This window comes from Mercenaria mercenaria, chromosome 5 (assembly GCF_021730395.1).
Source record: "Mercenaria mercenaria strain notata chromosome 5, MADL_Memer_1, whole genome shotgun sequence".
Taxonomy (NCBI): Eukaryota; Metazoa; Mollusca; class Bivalvia; order Venerida; family Veneridae; genus Mercenaria; species Mercenaria mercenaria.
The window spans coordinates 65,393,453-65,416,172 of record NC_069365.1 but is presented as its reverse complement, the minus strand read 5'-3'; the positions used below and the strand labels follow the sequence as shown (position 1 = coordinate 65,416,172).

The window sequence follows — 22,720 nt, the reverse complement described above, 5'->3', positions numbered from 1 at the left end:
GTGGAACTATGTCGCTTTTTTGCGATCAAAAAGAAAGAAAAGGGTCAAGAAGGAAAAGGGTCCGTGACAGAGTCCAGCATATGGGTAAGTAACACTTGTTTGTTCAAAGTCCTATGGTCAAACTCTTACACACTGCATTAATGAGGTATGCCATTCTACAGTATTTATATTTTGATTTATGTCACGAATTTACTTAACAAAAAAATCAAACACCACTGTTAATCGTTACAGTATATTACATGTTTATTGTTTATTTTATATCAGAAAACATGGACCAAATACAGCAGATGTAGTAAATGAATAATTTGAATTTACATATAAAGCTTGTTTATCAACTCGGAGTCACTCGCCAGTATCGCTTTCGAATGGTGTGCGGAATCATAATTGAGCAAGGCCCAATTTTCATCTGGAAAGTAGAAGTGCGAGCACCCATACATTTAAACCTATGTCTTGAATGTGCCGGAACAGTTCGGATTTGTGGTCCACCTCGGGATATTGTTCACCGGAGCCGTCGTTATTACCATCTTCGTATTTTCTTTTAAAATGTAAATATTTAAAATGTGAGCAACACATGTTAATATAAAGTTATACCAGCTGATCAATATTTACGATACATATGGCTAAATGCAAATAAATGACATAATCAACAATAAAATTGCAGGACAAAGACTTTTGTATCACACCTGTCTGGGCAGGTGAAATACAATAACTCTGGTATTGATCGGCGCATGACATATACACACAGATAATAGCTGTTTCCATTTTTAGACTTCGTGGAAACGTCCTGTGAAAGGAATCGGGGAACCAAGTTCTTGCCAATATTTCAATGCTTCCAATCATATAAAATAGTTTTCATATTTATAAACAGGTAAGATCAGTCGATACCGGGTCAGTATGAATATATTTCAGTTTGCCAGGTTTGCCTTTTGGGTATATATACATTTTTATTTAAATTCTTTCCCCTTAGTTTTGTTTTGGTAGACCTACACACAGTTTATGGGAAATTTATTCTATTTTAAATTAATGTTCGTGAGACTGTAAGTGAAACTAATCTTTGTTTACATTTTTACAAAAGTAAAATATGCAAATTTGAAACGTAACATGAAAGCTCTCAATTTACATAACACTTACATAATGACTCACAACACTCATATACACTTCGTGATTGAAACTAAAGCAAGCGTGTAGACATTTCATAGTTAAACAACTTTTATGCAGAATATATTATTTGTTGGTGAACGCCAAGAAGAAGAAGAAGTTTATTTGTTCATATATCACTTATAGAAGTGGCTCAAAATCCCTACCTGCGGCATGTAGGGTACCTCCGTGATCAAGTGCATAACGTCGATGATTATTTTTCTAAATTCTCTTTTAGTTTGTTGTGGTAAAGGTAACACAAATTATGAAATCATTCCTGTTTAAAATAGTTCGGTATGACTAACTCTTGTTACATCTTTCTAAAATATGTATAAAGGACATGGAGCCAATTCTACATACCTCAAAAGACTGAAATCAACATGTGACCTGCTAAGCGGTGTAGACATTTATGCGTTAAACAATTTATAGAATATACTGTCATAAATATAGGGGCTAATATGGCTTCGGTACTAAATGACCCTTTTTGGTACTGGCGAAATGCTAGCTGACGTTATAAATTATGTAATAATTATTGTATGGCAAACTCACTGTTTCGGGGCTATATTCTTCATCGGCCATTGCACTTCAAAATATATATTCCAGATTATTCGAAGCGAGTATGAATACTTTCTAGAGAGATTGTTGTATTTTGAAATATAATAACAGTAAAGAGAACGCATATATTTAGTTATAACGAGCAAACTAACATAGTGATAATAAAAGAAGTGACAAATTGTTGATTGAAATATAGCAGAAGTTGTGATTAAACGTTTCTGTTTTTACTTTCTGTTGATTTTTGAAATGTACAGTGCAAAAGTTATAATTATACTTGCAAGCACAGCAACCTCTCTCTCCTACTTGTGAGCCTTTGGTATATATATTCTGAAGAGCAATGGTCCACTAACTATATAATTCCAAAATTCGATAAACAGAAGGGAGGTAACCAAATAAATCACATGAACCTTAAGCTAAAATAAAAATAATTCAGTTCAAGAGCTAGCACTGGTGCACAAACACAGTGTACGAAGTTGCGAAGATCTTCATTTGGATAAAAAAAAAAAGCTTGTTCAATATTTGACAGTTATTTGGCCATTTGACTGAAAATTTTATAACGTATCACGCGCGTGAGAGGGGGGGGGGGGGGGGGTATGTGTCGTTCCTTGAAAGTCTTTAATGATTAAAGCCATTCATGTCTGGATCCCTGTTAATATGTTGGACAATATATACATTTCTTTACCGAATATTTGTACGCAAGGAACAAACATATATAATGTATCAATCTTAACAAAATGTTTAAATATTGACAATGAAAGGGGGTTGAAGACAGGTCAAGCGAGGTGTATATGTTACGCGAATATGGAAAAGAATTCAATAAAAACATGGGTAGAATTTCATTGAAATGAGTGGGTTATGTATATCATATTTCACTTACAAACATTATATTTTTGAAAACAGATCAAATATAAAGATACAATAAAACAACGTGAAACTATTCCGCAAATGGCAAAATGGTAATCAATTAAAAAAAATAATGAAAACCCTAATTATAGAATATTAATTATCCTATAACTGAGAGCAGGATACATAGACAAGAAATATATATAGAAAGTGACATACTTAGTACGTAAACGTCTGATAATTGTATATGTCTAGGCATTTCGTAAACCCTCAAAAACCTTCATCTAAAAGCTCGATGTAGGAATTTTCCCTTTTGGTCTGTAAATTAGCATATCTGCATCTAGATAATGTAATTTTCATAATTCTTTATAAACGTAATAACTTATGATAGCTCATAACATAAGACAATGAAATGTCAAGCCTATTAAAAGAACAATTTTAAAATATATTTGTAGCTGCAGCTCTCCTTCCGGACATGTCATAATTACAATGGTTGATACATATTTTGCTAATTGCATGTAAGGCAGTGACTCATCTGACTTAAATATTTCTGCCAAGTTAAATATGCATATCTATATTGCTATACAGTTAAATGCAGGACAGCATTGCTTTATTGCGGATAAAATAATTACATATTTCTGTTATCACATGACATCAGCACCTGACTTATACTGTAGTGAACAAATAGCATGAACACAATGAATAGTTGAAAATATCATGAACTATAGACATACGTGATCAAGTAATATGAACAAATAGTGTCTATAAACGACGGTGTCTTCTTGCAACAGTGACCGCAGTGCCAAACTTCACAGTGCTGCCTAACTGAAATATCACACAGTAGACACGTGACATGATACCCCATCCAGTCACATACTTGCATCGGCTGACCAATCCTAACACTATCCTCTTAATGCTGAGCGCAAAACGAACGCAGTGGTCCAGTGTTAACACTGTCTGACTACGAAATTAGGAGACGTAAGTTCGAGCCCCGCTCCTCTTACCAAAATTGGGATATGAGTCCTGTGTATTGGTGCTTTACACCTGGCACACTGAAGAAACAGGGAATTGGAGCATTTTATGTATCTTGCAATATCCTCTCACTAACATTACTACTTACAGTCTTCTTGTGGAATCATCCATATGGGTTAACGGTGGCGAAATACAAACAAACGAAGAAGCTACAAGTACTCTTTTCGTGTCTTTAATATAGAGCGAACCCATGACCTCTCGCACTCGAAGCGGACACTCTACCACTTGGTCAGTGAGGCGGTTATGAATAGATAGTATGAATAAATAACATGAACAGATAGTATGAACAAACAACATGAATAAATCATGTGACCAAAGAGTGTTAACATAAAGATAAGGTCCCAGCGGACGTAACATCAAGGGGTCACATTATTATAATGTCTAATTTGGTATTTTTATTATAAGACAGATATTTTGGTTTCCACAGAATCCAGTTAGTACATTTCAAAGAAAATGCTTAAAAATGAAATGCTGACGGACATGGCATACAATAGTAATGATATCTGAAGGAAACGCTCATCTATGACCTAAGTTGTAAAACACACGCAAAGATAATATAAAAGTTGACCAATTTATCGCTATCAATGTACATGTATAAAGTTATATGTTCTCCAGGTGTTTCTTTGATATCTACAAGGTAAATAAAGGACAGTCGTATGTTTACAAACATTTCGTCAAAGATTTTGTTTGATCTCGTGACAAATTATAGTATATGTAAGAGATACCCATCATAAAATTTCCCTTTGAGAAAAATAATACACGATATAAAATACACGTAGATTGTATACATTCGGCCAATTTTACGCACCAAAGTTTCATAAATTACATTTTTATCTGATAGTTGATTCGATCGGGTAAAAACCCTTAGAGCCCATGATAACACGGCTGAGTATGCCTGCTTTGTCAATACAAAATGGATTATTAAATTCAATACGCATATCTTGTATTAAATCGTAATAGATATGGACTATACAAGGAAATGTATTCATAAATCTTAAATATCGCTGTACTTGACATCTTTTATCTGGGAAGGTAACGTAAAAAGGTCAATTTCTGAAAAAAAGATATCTTCAATTGTTAGACCAGTTTAAACATTTGAATACATCCTTTTCCTCTGCTCGAGATCATGTATTATCTCGCATGGTAGTTTTACCATTTTTAGTGCAAAGTCATGTAAAAATACTTGCATGACAAAAGATAATAGATAAGGTAAGAAACTTGTACGCAAGATCGCGTGAAACAACTTTTACAAAGTCTTGAAAAATGTAGCCCGCTATTCATATCAAGTCACTTTTATTGCCTAAAATGAATAAAAATATATTAAGGCAAGAATTGAAAATTTAAATATCAATTACTTTGAGATAATGCAAAGTTCAGAAAACTCCTGATATGTAACACGTATTATTCTTATTCGGAACATCTTGAAATCCGTTTGATCTTTATGTAACATGTTAAATTTAGCATTACAAGCAGTATAGTCAGATTAGGCACTGGTAGTGTGTCTGTTGTATTTAAATGTTAAGTTATGTAACATTTAACCTTTGAAAAAGGTTAAACACGTATTAAAAGATTTAAGATTAAGCTGAAAGTCTTGTATTTGCTTGCATGTACGTGATTTATGTGTCATAAATTGTGTTGCACTTTACAGGCCACTGTAATTCCACAAGAAAAATGCATCATTTTTTTAATCAAACAAAATGGCCTTATAAAACAGCATTCTGTTTATAGAAAAAAAACTAAACATAAGATTTAAAACATTGTCGAAAACATGCCTGCAAATGCGTAATAGATGGTCCCAAATTTTAAAGAAGACAACTAGATCTTGCGTAAGTATATTAAAACTACTTTCGAAAGTCGAAGTTTGTGTAAAAAATATATATCACACTACATATATGGCAGCCATTTTGCTAAACTAAAGTTACAAAAATGAACAAAACAAAAAGATAATCAAATAAAAATATCGGGGTTATTAGGTAGTTAGCTCAGCGATTAAAACTTTTCAGACTAGTGACTGGTGAGTTGCAAGGCTATAAAAATCTAGAGACCGTTTATCACTAGTTCAGAATATCATTTACCGTGCAATACCGCTGTTCTGGCACAGTCTTGTATAGACTATAGAATTTAATACAGTCAACCCAGTTTTTACAGCTTTGTATTTCCCATAGCTTAGTAAACACTTTCAACATCGTAATTTTAACAATACTTACAGCTTTTTCAAGTAAAGTATAAATAATATTAGCAAACACAATTTATGGGACTACATATTAGATCTAGTAAACTTAAGTAAATTACTCTTTTCGAATCACTGCACCATGAATCATAAAAATCGCATACCACAATCGCAATAATTCGAAAATATTCTTTAGTTGTTGATGTTATTAATGCGTGAATGTCGTTTTTTTTACATCTGATGTACTGTTCTTCTTACTCTCTTAAACTTGAATATGGTACACAAATGTAGAGGATTTCGTCAACAAAAGTTATATTGCAAAATATAACAGACCCTTTTTAAAATTACATGGAATCCAGGAATGAAACAATAGGTCATAAATCTTACAGTATTTTGTAAAGTAAGTAACGACTTTATTTAAAGTGGATGACATATATATTGCATTGGATACATATTTTTCATAACCGATTTACAATATGGTCCACTGCATACAATGGATAGCTATGTACAGAACATCAAACATACATGTAACAGATATACATGTAACAGATATAAAAAAAAACCTGAAGGAGAACATTATGATATGGAATCAATTAAATGCATAATGGTATGATTCTACAAGTTTTATATAGCATTAGTATCTATCATATTACAAGTTTTACATAGCGTAAACATGGCATGGTATTACAATTTTACAAAGTGTAAACTGGGTATGATGCTTACAGTATTAATACTGGTAAACTGCATCTTCCTGGTAAAATCCAAAAATAGCATTTGCAGAACTATGAAAGAAAAAGGACATTTTCTTTGTTCAAAAGATGTTGGAAATCAGAAATTGTTTGTAGCCCTGCGTGTCTCATACATATGTAGATTGTTTTGATAAATTGCCAAAGTTTCGGTCATTAAAATGTTTATGAAGAGCTATAAAACCTTTAATGAACCAAATGTACCGAACTATTATATACATTCTGTAGTAAAGTATATACGACTGCCATAAAGTGTAACATTTCATTCATAAATACACGAGAGATTTACAAGGCTCATTTACATCAGCGGTTAGGCTGAATATCTAGATTAACTGAGTCTTGTTTCATATACCATATACATATATATAATTGTAACTACAATGTATATTGCATTCATACTGAATACGTCTTTAATGATACACCCATATCAAACCGATAACACGTACCCTGATGTCAGTGCCGTATACTTCAAACCAATATTAGCATTGATGTCACCTGTCATATGTTTGAGCTGATGCCATATGTCAATTAACATAATATTTGTACAATCTGAAAAAAGACAGATGGTCATTATTGGAAAAATGGTATTTTAATATTACTACTGTCTACCTCTTTTTTTTGCACCACGGTAATACTGAAATTCAAAGAATACCATTTAATCTACAGAAACTGTTGATATTGTTGAGCAAACAAAACTTCGCATATTAAAAAAACGAAATACACCGAGCCTGATAAATATTTGTGTTGGAAGGACAAAGAAAAAATACTTTATATGGCAGCAAATAAAATGTTGAATTCTACAGACATCAATGGGAGCACGTTCCGATTAACTTATATTGGGGGCACTGCAATGCAAGTGAAATTCAAATTGTGACAAATAAACCAGTTGTAAAAAACGTAACAAATTCCTGTTTAAATTTGCATACAGTGATATATTTCTAAGAATGACGAAATTCCTGTTTCTGTACTGCCATCGCTACAGATAATGCCATATTGTCTTTGTGTAAATTATTGGTACCATATAAACCCGAAAGTGGTTTTAGTAAGCTAAATTACAAAGAGATTTCATGATAACGAATACATTTAAAGATTTAGATAAATATGTTATAGAAGCGGCAACATGAAGATTTACCTTTCATTTACACAAGATAACACGACATTTTTCACTTTACAACAGTCTGAATTGAATTTGAAGATGTTTACTTTAATAATGCTCGAGATAACTCGTTGACGGGACATTGTTTAAATCAATAAAGAAAGACAATATGACATACGCTTGATACGCGTTTTTAGAAATCGTATGGAAGTAAAATACAGAATACTAGGAAAGATTAAACGGAAGTTGTATCTTTTAGAAAAAGAATAAAACAACGCGATTGCTGGCTTTTTGTCGGCACAATGAGCGTATACGAAAATAGCCAAACAATCGAACCCTCGTGGGAACAGTTATGCAAGAAATAATTATTATGTCAACAGCAACTTGCATTACATAATTGCAAGTTATCAGTGACAATCGACAGTCATAGTTTTTACATAGCATACTTGAAATACCCATCCCATGTTCACCGTCGATATATCTTCTTAAATTTTCGCCGGTTTGATACAAAACTGTAACAGGTCGTAATTAATGTAATAATTAGATCACCATTTCTGACACGACATTTGCCCCTGAGGGAAGATTGTCAAGATGTGTTTAATTAAAACATCTATCACACAGTCTGTCCAGTTTAGGGGATATTGTACAAATAAATATACATTTAAGTGTAAGCGAGGGTTTATTTGCTGTTCTTTTTATAAACCCTTTTTAGTGTCTGCACGAACCCAAGAGACATTTCTGATAGGTACAGTATTTAGTTTTGAAAAACACCAGTTTCGTTTGACGGATATGAATAAATTCGCGCTGGAGACGAGTTGTAGATACGAGTTGAGTCTTTGAACAACACAAAACCGATTGTTTTTAAAAAAAATATCTGAACACCGTTATCTTCTGCAAATTTGAAGAATTAAACGGAAAAAATGCAAATGCTATTATTATGACTGTTTGCTTCCAGATCACCTGAAGAATCTTCTGAAGAGAAAGCTAGATTAATAAAGCTGAATAACCGACTTAAAGAAGTCGAAGATGAAAATCAAAGACTCAAAGAAGAATTAAAAGATGAAAAAAACAAGAACAGAGTATCGAAACAAGAATCGGCTGATCTAAAAACCAAACTACAAGAAGCTAGAAAGAAGGAAGACACAAATAAAATTACCGATGTGGCAGTGACTTCATCCCCAATACCGTAAGTTCAAAAGCAGCATTTTTTAGATTTCGTTCGGAAGACTTCCTTTAAATCGGACTCGCCTGTCCCGTCGTCCGCCCCACAAGGCCGTCACCTCGGGAACACGGGTTGGGTGGCTCGTGGAGGGGAACCGGTACCCCACTGCTCGGACTGTCTTTCTTGTGAGAAGAAAACATGCTTTCAGCAAATAGACAGAAATGTGCAAATACTGGCTTTCGAAGTCTTTTCACATTATTATAGTATAGTTATAGTAATTAAAGGTAATTGGATTTGTATCGAGAAATATGTACGAGTTCTGCAGTGAAAATATTGCACGACTTTTATCATTATACGCATCTACACTTAAAAGTATTACATAAAAGCGTCAATAAGGAAAATATTGGCGTTTCAGTTTCCACCGTATTTTGACGAGTTAAAATTAATTTTGCTGTGATCTAAGTCTAGATCTAGTACAGATGAATTTCTATTTTCGCCGCCTTCATGCGTCCCTTCGACCGTAACTCTTACCATATCGTTACTTAAGCCGTCGTTTTTCTTATGAATTTGTTTTGTGGCCATCTAGAGTATAGTTTGATATATTTAAGCAATCAGTTGCATTTCTTTTCAGCAAAAATAAATTAAGATAGAGAATCTATACTTTATCTATTCCAAACAATGAATAAGTGGATAGAGATCTACTGTTTTAAGAGCGAAATATTCAAGGACAAAACAGTTTTGAAAAAAAAGTGGTCATATTTGATAACGCCACGCTCTATCAGTAATTTTCAAATATCTGTTCATACATTACAGAGACATGACTAGACTAGAAAATATAGAATTAGAGGTTCATGTTGAAAAGAAAAAGAAGTAAGTCTTATAGAAACGGGTAGTCACCAGAATGCATGCTGCTCGTAATCGAAATTCCCTATTCTCGGAAAATATATAATTTTTGTTCTTTTAAATCTTATATTTCGTTGATTCTGTATTAACACTTGCCAGAACAGCCTTCTTACCTGAACCGTTCAAAAACTATTATTTTGTTAATGTGAGTTATCTAAGTGTTGCTCTTTGATCAAAACGTGAAAAATTAAGCAAAATAATGTGGAAAAAAAACGACGCCGATGGAGTTATATTTTCAAGAAATGCATGAAATCAAGAGTTCCGAATATGTAAATGACACATTTTCCTTAAATCATGGATCGCAAATTGCAAATGATCTCCTTTTTTATGTTATAGACCTGCCAACGACGAAGAAAAAGCACGGATATCAGAAGAGCTACAATCGGTCAAAAAAGAGTTCGAAAATGAGAAGAAAAAATGTGAAGAAGAAATCAGTAGAATATCAGAAGACCTGAAGAAGGCAAATAAGGTACTTGAAACAGAAAGAAATACAGGTGAAGCAAAGGTGAAAAAGTTGGAGGATGAGTTAAATCAAGCTAAACAACAGGCAGAAGCAGAGAAGAATGACAGAGTCAAAGCTGAAGAAGACAGAGAAAAGTAAATACCAGTTTTAGTTTTAATTAACGAAAGCATAGGTAAGAAAATTAAGGTACAGCGATCAAATAAATGGTCCAAGTTATAACTGGATGTTCTTGTCCTAAGTAAATAAATATCTCCTGGCTGTATCAGGTATTTGGTATATAACTAAAGTGTATGAAGTTTTCTTTTGTAGTATCCCAAGTTTATGTGTCTGGTATATCGGGTACTAAAACACCAGTATCTTAGAAGCTATGCGTCTGTCGTTAATGCATGACAAAAGAATATAGGATGTCTTGTTGAAAAAGAATGAATTAGCAATAAATTTCATCTTTTTAGACTTAAACGTGAAAAGGATACGGCTGAAAACACGCTTGCCCATACTAGTAAGGAACTAGAAATTGCTAGAAGGGAAAGTCATATACCCAGAAGTCCAACAAGGTATGATTTTGCAGCGGTGTAAAAAGGCTTACTCACCATTATTATTAAATTAAAAATGTTGAGTTTACGTGTAGATAGACACTAGTTACTTCTTTACAGAGCTAAGACTTTGATCTGGTTTTAAGTAAATTGTGAAACTATGTAAGATTACAAGAACTTGTTCAGCGCCTGTGAACTGATTAACATGTCGACATGTTTCTCAATGTCTTACACACCCCAAACGTTTTCTAATGAGCTTTACCTATGATTGCGTACGTGTTACATTTTAGGGCCCCATCGGATGAATGGAAGTCAAAAATAGAAAACGCAGAAATGGAGCTGAAGAAGGAGAGAGAGCAAAGACTAGAAAAGGAAAGAGAAAATAGCAGGTACTCCTGTTTTAAAGGCAACAGATCCATATCTTACTATGATAGTACTTGTGATTGCATGAGATAATTTTGGGTAGAAACAGGTTTTAGTCGCCACTTGCTGTCAGTTTTACAGATACGATTATGAATGTATTTAGTTCACGTATTCCGTTACAGGCATTTTTCATTGACTAATTTTAAATAATTTCTGACAATGTTAAAATGATAGTAAGCGTCATTCTTAAGAACCCACAGGTCGTCTCTATGTCTTTAAATACATCTACTTGTTTTGAAATTATCATCAGAACCGTCATTTTCATTGTTTGTTTTAGCAGTATGAAACATAATGCTATTTTTCAAATGTCATCATATCCATATGGCGAAAAAGCAACGTAATTATGTAAAATAATGAAAATAAATGATTCGATGTATCTATGGTATCATTTCGGCCATAACTGAAGATATATCTAGTATTATCAAAACAATCTTACTTGATCGTTCAGAATGGTGTATGATTTTGCATAACTATAGTTGGTTATTAGTTACACTGCATGTCTGTCCTCAGCAGAAAACAATCTTTCACAGGGAAAGCTTGTGGATAATAGTTCGGCACATCAAGCATTGTTAAACATCGTCATCCCTTTCAAATAACGTGTACTGCATTCAAGTTCTAACCTGTTCCTTACTTGTATTTTATTATAGATTAGTCAGCGATAAAGACATACTGGAGAAGGAAAAGAAAGCTCTTCTGGACGAAATAGAAAAACTAAAAGCTTCCAAGGAAGACGAACTTGAAAAGTAAGAACGAAACACTCAAACGGTCAGTCAGCTGTATCCGTGCTAGTGCCCTTTATAAATGTCAACAAACACTGTTTTCATTTTTGACAGCTCATTGACTCTTAACTTTATTTCGGCCTCCAAACTTCTGCTCAAGTATTTGATGTAGGTATGGGATGGTATACTAATCCTTCATGTTTCTGCAAATAACAACCGATTATCATCTGAAATTAACTCTTTCTGACCATACTAAAAACAAAACATTTAAAGTGCCCATCTGTTTTTCGTTATACGCCTAAATTGAAGGTTTGAAGGAGACAACTGTCTTAAACATTTACACGTTTTGTCTCGGCCATAACTTTGTTCATATCGCTCCAGTTATTTAGTTAATGGATAAATGATAATATTTTGAGATATGTGCAGGATAACATTCATCTTATCTTCAAAGTGAAGCGTAGGGTAGATCAGAATTGATTCTGTTGGTCAGACTACACCATTGTCCTTGGTAACTATGTCAATACCTTTGTGATGACAGTTCCTTTTGTAAAAGGCACATAGACAGTTTTGTTGCAAAATTCTCAGATAGGATTCAGCCTTGTTTCTGAATTATTTTATCAGTTATTCTTGTTCACTGTGTTATGTCTCTTGTATCTCAACTAGTTCTATGACTGAAAAAATGTTTTTAAAAAAGACACTAAACCCTAACACACTCAATTATTTCTATCAGTATTCTTATTCACTGTTTGTTGTCCCTTTTATTCAGTATTCTTGGTCACTGTGTATTGTCACTTGTATCTCATTTAATTCAGTTATTTTTGTTCACTGTGTATTGTCCCTTAAATATCATTTATTTCTATCAGCTGTTCTTATTCAGCGTGTATTCCATTCACTGGAAATGAGAAAAAAAATTGCTTCTCAAACATAATCGAACCCTGAATACAAAACTTACTGGAGGAAATGGTTACATACATTTCAGCTTGAGAAAGGACTTGGAAATGAACTATAAGAACGATACAAAACGACTAGAAGATACCATAAGAGACATGAAGGCATCACTGAGAGATTCAGAAACTGCGAAGGAAAAGTTACTCACAAGGTAATTATCAGTTTCGCGTTTCTCTTCAAGGAGATATGAGAGATATTGAAGCATTTGTAAGAATTATATCGTATACAGTCAAACCTGTCTATAAAGACCACCTTTAGGAAAGGCAAAATGTGGTCTTTATTGGGAGGTGGTCTTTATTCACAGGTTAAAATACACTGTAAATGTTAAAATGGGAAACAAAACATGTGGTCTTCAGAGCCAGGTGGTCCCTGTTCAGAGGTGGTCTTTAACACAGGTGTGACTGTATATGTAAGTAAAATTAATTCGTAGTTGACATTATTTGTTTCTTTGTCCAAATGTAGATGAGCTACTGAGATTATATGTCAAGAAGAGCAGAGTTATGGCACGTGACTTGGTCAAATGACATACAGACATTTGAAAATTTGTGTCGTGAATATCAAGAAAATTACAAGACCTAGAATAGCAGACCTTTACGGAAATATTGGTTAGCGTATGAATTTATGCAGTTCTTACTTTGAGTCAATCAGAAAGAGTAGGGTCATAACCTGCGATTTGGTACAAATGGCTAAATGTATTGCCCATACTTTTTATTTTATTTCATAAGTTGTTTTAACGCTTTACCATATCCAGATGCACTTACATATACAGCAACAATACAGAAACTTGCAAACAGACACCATTGTTTGGACAATGCACCATGCGACGAAAGTTACATGTATATAGGCAATGGGGAAACTTGTGTCAAATGGACACGTTTGTAGCTTAAGCTGCATCCTGTTTAAATGATGTAAAAATCCTGTATTTATGACAATTGTTGACATGGAAACATCACGTTAATGATATAAATATATCAAAAATTAAATGGATTTAAAAAAAAAGGTGGTGATGAAATCTGCATGCATTCCTACTGTGAACAAAAAATGAAGGGTTGAGTATAAGAATAAAACATTTACCTTCATAAGAAAGACAAAGTTGTTAATTGATATGACCTTATTTAACTTTGCTGTGAGATTAAACTGAAGTAATCGATAAGCAAGCTTTCGAATTTAATGCAAGTCACATTTGACTGAAGACATCTGAAGTCATTAATAAATTTCCTGAATTATTTTGATCACAGCATTATGCAGCGTATACAAAGCAGACTGAAAAATCATAATTAATCTTTATTAATTACCAGTTGAAATAATCTAAAGGCTGACAAGGTTTATATTATACTGTTACTACAAGGAAATGATGTCTACAGACAGAATGAGATATATCAAACAATCAAAACCTACACCGCATAGCACACGTTGATAAAAAGAATCTTAAAAATGCTATTTCAGTTTTTCAGAATTTGAAATAACGTCAGCCAGTGCTTCGATAAGATGACACAATACTTCTTGGTTGGAAACACTTACTTGAAATATTTAGATATTTATCATTTCTAATAATTAGAAAGTAACATATTGTGCTGTTTTTCCAGTGACAATATGTTTTGTATTGCAGACTTAGTTCTCAGACTGCAGCTCAGGTGTTGGACAACAACCCTAACGTCTCGGACCTGAGTGACCCGAATAGACCACAGAAGCTTGGAGAGCAACTATCACAAGTTTATGATGAGCAGTGGACAGATGCAACTGAAGCCCTTGAAAAGCTAGAGAAAAATGAAGAAGACATTCTGAAAACTTTATTAGATCTCATTGTTGTAAGTGCCGAATATTTACAAGTGTAAGGGAGGTAACTCAAATAAGAAAAGTTGATCGTTGATTACAGTTTTCCTGTGAAGTTTTAGGCTAACAGAAGCCTTTACACAGTCTGGAAAAATGAAACCAATGTATAGCAGTAACTTGTGTCTATAATTATACATGTAGTGAAATTAATTTGGAAAGTTACTGAAACAATAAACTTTTTATTTTATGCATTACTTTACGGAGATCAATCTTGATTCTAAAATTAATGCTGAAAATACATTTCAGAAAGTGATTACCCCTTGTTGTATGGCGTATAATTATTTCATTTTATTCTTTCATTATTATAATTATTTTCATTATAGGAGTTTAGTTTATCGATAAATTTCTAATGTGCAGTTTACAAAAAAAATGTTACCCGGACATGTGTAATTATGTTTTGTGAACTTATATTATCTATAAATGTGTACCAGAAAGTGTTATAGATGTATCTATACTGGCAAAAGTAGGAATTGTCCAGTCTGGGCCTCTACGATACGTTATTTTGTTTTGTATATAGAAATTTTGGTTAAAAATAGGAACAATGAAATTGAAACAGATTTTATACTGACAAACCAAAAAGATGTTTACCAAAACAAGGTCGAAAACATAACAATACATACAACAATTATTAATAAGTTATAAATAAATTTTGTTCAGCGAGAGAGACCTTTGTGTAACCTTCGTTTAACTCAACCGCTCACGACTTTTTACTTACCTGGTACCAACAATTCGCTGTATTATGAATGTAGTTATATTGAATCGCATTGTGATATACTGTCAACCTAGGAGGTTATTAGATATGAAACCAACACAAAACAGTAACTTGACAGGTTAACCTAAATACCTGCTGCCAATTGATGAGTACTGTTGTTTTTTTTTTCAATAACATAATAATATTAACCTTCGTTAAAACCCTTTAAACATTCATTTTTATACAGTATGTTATCGTCTCTTGTCCTTGATGCTAATATTTGAAAGTAAACGAGCAGGCTTTGACCTACAGGTGGGTGCAGGAATTATAGCTACTGTTTACACACAGCTTCATCTCAACCATGTTCGCCAGAATTCCACACTCGAAGTTTTTTTTTTCAGGCTATTTATAAACATTGTAAAGAAGCGGCGGAGAACCAGCTATCACGTATAGAAGAGGATTTGTTCTTACCTCCCCTGGAAAATGCATCAACCAATGGTCCCGAGACAAATGGTACAGAACATCTGAAGAGTCCAACAACTTCCAAACATTCCATGTCAAAGGTTAAGTTTTATACTAGTGTATATGTAGATGTTAGTTGATATGATGTTTGAAATGCAGAGATGGTCTTAAAGGTGTTGTAGAAAATAGTGACAAGGGTGTAGACTAGACCGTGTGATAAAGGGATTATGGAACCTGGAGTTCATTGTAACAGTTAACATGTTTCAATGTTTTGCGTGTTAGTTTAAAACCTTTTTCGAGTTATTATTATTATTATTATTTCTTGCTTCTGCACGAGCTTTTTCCCTCTATGTTTTCTAATGATTTTATTCTCATTAATACTTTAACCAGAAATGAAATGCTTATGATTACATTATCACCGTGTTTCAGGTTTATAAATTGACAGCTTATTTTTCCTTGAGTATAATTAGGTATTGTGTCATTATAAAAGGAACAGTGATCATTTACATGACTAACTGTATGGAGTAAATTTTTCTTTTCATAGAATAAGTAGCAAATACGCATGTTTCTTGTGACAGGTCTATTGTATAGAGTTCCATTTTCTCAAAGAACATCTAACTATGCATGTTACAAAAAGGCCAGTCTGTAGACTAAAGGCGATGTTGTAGAAACTTTCATTTTGAAGCCGAGGGCAGTCCCTACTGAGTTTTACCATGTTCCTTAAGGTCGCAGAATACTCTTGATAAATCTTATTCACTAAAATCCTCCAATGTTTGTATTTATTGCTATGTTAAGAATGGATGTAAACTGTACATTTTTGAAAACGTGTTTAAATCTTCAAACAAATAAAAATCTAGACTAGAGTTACAACAATTACTACAAAAGGCTAAAGGCCAATAAAGGTAATAAAATAGTTAATCCATCATAAATATTCAAACAAATTTTACAAGGAGAGGTTGTCCCCTACACCTAAAAGTTAAGCTGCATGTTATACATCATTCCCATCCGTGAAACGTAATGTTTCCAAATTAGTTGTATCCCTTTTTATGTGCAGCAGCAGATACTAGCATCCTTACAATACTTAAAAGGCAATAGTAAAAGAAACCATTTCCGACATGGTTCCCTGGAGAAGGAAACCTGTATAAAATTCATTTTGCTACTGGCTCCTTGCTGTAAATCGTGTTTCAAAATTGAAACTTAGCTACTTTATTGTTGGTGAGCCAGTTTTATGTTTTTCCCTTTATTTATCTATATCTTTTTGTAGTCGTTAAGCACTGTTAGTAGTTTAATTTATTTGCTTACAGACTTAAAAAGACCTTTCCAAAAAGTACACATTTACATGCCCTAATAACATTACAGCACCGTCATATTTGTTTAGAATTCACGTCACTTGCAAGTGCTTAAGAATGATTCAATGAAAAGTCACTGAAGCAGTCGTCAAGTAATAAAGCTGAACAAAACTCATCTAAAGCACAGGGATCTATACATCGGCCAAACATTTGTCACAAGAAACAAACATATTTGCTTGGTTCAAAGTTTAAAACAGCTGAATGCATTTTCTTGATGTGAAATGATTGCGTAAGTCCAAGGAAAAATCAAAATCTAACATGCAAACGAATTGATCAGCTGTTGTTAGCTAACCGCTTGTAGTTTCCTTTCATATTGATTGACCTGTTTACCTTTATTTCTCAACCTTATCTAGATTCCACGGTTTACATCCCACAAGGGCAGTAGACCCGCCCTCCCAAATATTTCCACGGAGAAAAAGACAGTTGTAAGTCAATTATGTAACCGGATGGCCACGGACGACTTCAACATATACATATTTTAGTATTTTACGGCACCAAAAGCCCGGATCAGTTGCGTCACTGTCTTCACATCTTATTTGGTTTGCTGTCTTTATAGGATGCAAAGGCTACGGCCGATAGTGGTTGAGCTGCAGACCATTGTAAATTATCCATTTGATCACAATATCGAGTATCAGCAAGTGATTCAAAGTTAAAATTTGTATATGTTGTATGTATTACGTGACCAACTGGTTACTTGTCATAAATTCATATTATCTTATGCATGTGTCAATATCCGTTTCTTGTAAAACTTCTTCTAATGTAAACCTTTTCCGCTAGATTACTTCAAAATTGCATGATTTGAAAATTCAAGGAAAATAAAACAAATTAGGCGCAAGGCTTTATTGATTTATTAGTGAAACACATGAATTTCACAGAAGTGGTGTGTGTTTTTAATCACTAAGGGAAGGGTTTCTTATAATATTGCAGTTTATTCTTTGTCTTTCCCTGTCGCTTTATCTTGCACTCTTATTTGAAATAAAAACAGAATAACGAATATTGTATTCCTCAGTTATGTATTATGTTCTCCTTTGTTTTGTATTTTTCATTTCTAATTTCTTATTTTTAACAAGCAGGGACGGTAATGTATTATATTGTAATGCAAAAAGAAGAAAAAGAAATATGGAACTTGTCACAATGTTAGATATAGAAAATGATAGAAGGAAATATTAATTGATTAAATCAAAACTTGAAAGCAATTGAATTGTCAATGAAGAAAGAAAGAAGAAATGCTGATCTATAAACACATGCGTTGTGTATTAATTGGTAGGTATTTATTATGAGGAATCAAGGTTTATACAAAAATATCGATCAACACATACGTTCAGTTTACTTCTTCAGTTTCAAAGGTTTGTACACTTTAATGTCGGAAGAGCAAAGAGCCAATAGTTTTCACTATTGCCCAGCAAGCCGTTTAGTAATTGTTTTATGACAAGAAACCAGATATCAATTTTCACTATTAAGATTTTTGACTTATTAGCCCAGTAAAGATGTGATGAAGATAGACAAGTCGTATAACACAAGAGGCTGTTATATATGAAGTCATGTAATAACCACAGATTCTTTATATATATTTGCATTCCAGTATAATACGTTCTGTTTGAATATCATTACCTGCACGTTTTTGTGTATATATACATTATAACACTAATCTTCAATAACAAATAAAATAGAAATACAAGAAATATATATATAGTGTAATCATGAATCGTTTATGCTAACACAACTATAATCTTACCTTCCCTAATACAGGATAATGAGAATTCCGGTGCAAGGGAGAAAGATAATCCCAAACGTTCCCTTTCTAGTTCCAAGGTAAGTTACCGCCCTTGCCTGAAAATTCAATTCACTACTAAATATTATTTTATGATAATCAATTTGGTTTGTTGTTATTTTCAATTTGACAATAAATTGATGTTTTCTTTGTTGGTTCAGGGACAGTTTATTTTGCTTTTTATGCTATTTTAAGTTGAGGCTTAAGTTTTGTTCTTTTCTTGCACACGCTCAGTTGATAATTAAATGTTGCAATTGTCCTAAATTTTAAATGTTTAATTGGTTAGGTAAAAGGAGAAAAATTACCAGAAATTCCAGCAGAAGTGAGAAAGGGTATAAAAGAATATAGAAAGAAAGTAACTAAACAAGTCTGGCCGGTCATAGAAAAGGTAAAAATGGTTCCAAAATATCTGCAGTTAATTTGTTTAAGAAATAATATATCTCATCCGGTGATTTGTCGTTGAATAAATCATTGTTTGGAGTTCAGATGCGGAGGAATGATATTATAATACGCATCTGTACGACAAACAATGATTTATTCAAGAGCAAATCACTGGATGAGATATATTATTTCGATTCTAACACGTTAACAAGGACTTTAAGTACATCCTTGACCACATTCATTAAATATTTGCCCGTTTTCAATCGGTTTCTTTTCTAGCGCGCCGCTATGCCGTTTGACGCCATGACGCAATAACTGTGACGTCAGAACAGTGATTTGTTCTATAATTCACTGTTTTCTGCCTTCTTTGTTTAATAAAAAAATGAATCGGATCGTGTTAGAATTCATGTTTTACAATGCGTACTTTAATCCAACATAAGTAATGAGTAATGTCTTGCCTTGTGATATATCAATTTACGATATTTGCATTAGAAGTTTGATTCGTATTTTTTTCATGACTTATATTCTAAACTGTTCCCTCAGGCAGGAAAAAGGATTTATTTTTTACATTTTACATGTTACAGTTAAAATTAGCAAGTATCTTTTATGTGTAATTATTGATATATAAGACTAGAGTTTAGACTACAAATACAGGAACAAATACACAATCCACGTATGGAATCGGCTGTACAGATTATCAGCAGCAAGATAATAGAATTTATTAAGCATTTACAGGTTTGGACGGCAGACAGAAAATACTCAGTTTTATATGTTCGTGTTTTTTTTTTATCAGGAAGTCTTAAGCAAACTCCGGAAGAATGACGAGTTTGATGAGGGTGTTATCGAGGCCTGTATGCGATATATTACAAAATGCGTGGAAATCTGTTGGCTCATGCGGGTACAGGATCCCCCGGTATCGCTGTCTTGGACTGTCCCCGAAGATAAATCGTTTAATGGCGATGTTTACCGAGCGTACACGAAAAGTGGCACCCATGTTGAATACGTCGTATGGCCGACAATATACCTTTATGAAGATGGACCTATCTTAATGAAAGGCGTGGCACAGGGAACCAAACAATAAATGTCATTGCCTTTCTGATACCAAAACAATTGTAAATGAATAAGTGTTCCACATCGGTTTTAATAGACAAATTTTATGTAATGTCTTTATTAAAAACCAAGGAATATGACGAACCATAAAGCTTTAAGAGTTTAAGTGATAAAAGAAAATGATATATTCAAGAAAAACTATAGTTAAAGACAACTTTTTATTTCACGGTTCACAATTTTGTTGAAAATAAAATGAAACTTGACCTCAAACACCGCAATTTCGGGTTAAACGTGGATAAAAACTAGGGAAAAACTACCCCGAAACTGTAACATTAATTTGACTTATTGTTCACAGAATCTGAAAATGATGTAAGTTAATGCATATTAACATAATTACATTTGGGTCATATTTTAGATGATCACAGACTAGCTGAAAACCTTAGTTGTGCCAATTGCATGCTCTGACATGCATTTAATGTTACAGTAGCATATGGGTTAAGATTGTTGCGACCTAGATTAGACTTGCATAAAATATCACCAGTTCTTACATATTTACACTGTATATAACAAAATGCATGGGATTCGTACCGAATGAGTCCCCATACATTTTGAATGTGCAATAGAATTTTCTTGTCTCGGTTGTAGCACCAACAAATTGCTCGTCAGATATGACGTCGTCTCGAGTCTATAGAAATTAAATTATCCACTTGGTTATCCCCTTAAATCATTGGTGCAAACTGAAATTGGTTTTAAATCAATAATTTATTTGGAATCCTCAGCCATAGGAAGTCGGTCAGGCCCACACGGAACATATTATCAAGAATAGAAAATTTAGAACGAAATACACAATGTAACTTTGCCTTATTGCGTGAGCTGGTGTTTTAAGGGGTCACGTTGCTATCCCTTCAGAATTGGCATAAAAAGAAAGTCAGTCTGTACAACAGCTGCAACCGAAATGTGACCCGATTCATTTTACTGGAAGGTGGTCCAGTTGCAAACATTTGGGCCGTCAATCCAGAAGAATCGGGTTCGATTATCGGCCTGCGCAAATGAGTTTTCTGAAACACAACTACCGTTTTAGACCCCAAGGGGCATGCATTTGTGTATCGGTGCTCCACACTGGGCATGATGAAAATCTAGAATGTCTGTCAAAAAGAGCAAGGCTGTTTTATCCGGACATCTCTATATCTTAACATTTCCCACTCTTTGTACTGGGGAAGGCGGGGGCGGGGGCTTTGTCTCGCTCGGCAGTTCGCTCTGCACTTGTAAAGGATGTTTTTCTCTTCCTGGGTGCTGTATTGTGTGTTAAGCACCTTTAACTGTGTTTATCATGATAAGGGTGTGTATAAATTTGGTATAATATTCATGCAACATGATACATTAAAATATATTCGACTTCCATGTTTCGTAGTTTACTGGGATATGTATCATTTATCGAATTATGAACAGGCAATATAAATATACAAAATATTGTATCCAGCCAGTAGTTCTCTACTATTGCAATTATATGTAATGATATATCTTGACTGGTATATTATCTGACATAGATGTTAGCTAAACACTTGTTCTCACGTTTTATATCTAAAATTGTTTATAATTACTTGAGACGGCTTGAGATATTCACTGGTAATCAAATTGATTTATTAATGTTTGTTTAACTTTAACTGATATTCTTTACTTCAAATGCTCTTATGGTGCGTCTTCATGATTCCAAAACAGTAAGAACGTTCTATTCGTATTTAACTGACAGTTAATTGGGAAGGTCATGATAGACACAATCAAGTGTAGGCAATTTATTATCAGACTCATTATTGTGGTGTACTATACAGGAATGCAGTGACATATGAATTAGAAATGTGAATATTTAATAAACATTTAATTCTTGCTCAACATAACTTGAAACAACTGAAACGGTCCACCATTTTGCTAGACATTCACATCTGTTGGCTCCAATACAGACAAATAAATGATGTAATTCACATCACTTATACTCGAGACAAATTTGTTTGACAACAGCAATTCATGTTATTAGGAAGGTCAGATTTCTTCACCCACATATTTGCAAAAGTAGGTAGACGTTCTGATAACCGGCTTCGCCGTTATCAGAACTCTTACTATAATATTATAGCTCTGTCTTAGTTTTTCTTAATGCTAATTCACATGTAGCGCAAGCACGACTGTACTTTATAAACATGGTTCCTTATTAACTGTACTTAAAATGTCGCTATGCTTTCTGTCGAGCCTTTTTGTCGTCCAAATGGCTGTTCGGTGAATGTGCGTTAGTGTGTACGTGTGTCCGTCCGTCCGGATTTTATTTTTCCGGACGATAACTTTGACATTCCTGGAGCAATCTTGTTCATATCTGGCATGAATGTTTACCTAAGTGAGAGAGAGTGTCATGCGCAAATCCATCTCAAAGGTCAAGGTAAAACTAGGATCAAAGGTCATTTTAG

The 22,720-nt window shown here is 33.6% G+C and overlaps 1 protein-coding gene across 1 annotated transcript; it reads left to right on the top strand.

Moving 5' to 3' along the window:
• The first annotated feature begins 5,335 nt into the window (after window positions 1-5,335).
• LOC123557447 (myosin-9-like) lies at window positions 5,336-21,716 on the top strand. Its single transcript, XM_053544650.1, has 12 exons — window positions 5,336-5,349; window positions 8,535-8,765; window positions 9,981-10,241; window positions 10,560-10,661; window positions 10,931-11,029; window positions 11,711-11,806; window positions 12,762-12,881; window positions 14,340-14,538; window positions 15,656-15,817; window positions 18,815-18,877; window positions 19,123-19,224; window positions 20,011-21,716. The coding sequence occupies exons 1-12, from the start codon at window positions 5,336-5,338 to the stop codon at window positions 20,296-20,298; spliced, it is 1,737 nt and encodes a 578-aa protein (XP_053400625.1). The 3' UTR covers window positions 20,299-21,716.
• Window positions 21,717-22,720: the final 1,004 nt, after the last annotated feature.

Bases quoted from the DNA above. Each gene is read 5' to 3' on its own strand.
- LOC123557447 (XM_053544650.1), top strand. The intron at 8,766-9,980 runs GTAAGTTCAAAA...TTTATGTTATAG, and splicing joins GTGACTTCATCCCCAATACC to ACCTGCCAACGACGAAGAAA. The intron at 14,539-15,655 runs GTAAGTGCCGAA...TTTTTTTTTCAG, and splicing joins CTTTATTAGATCTCATTGTT to GCTATTTATAAACATTGTAA.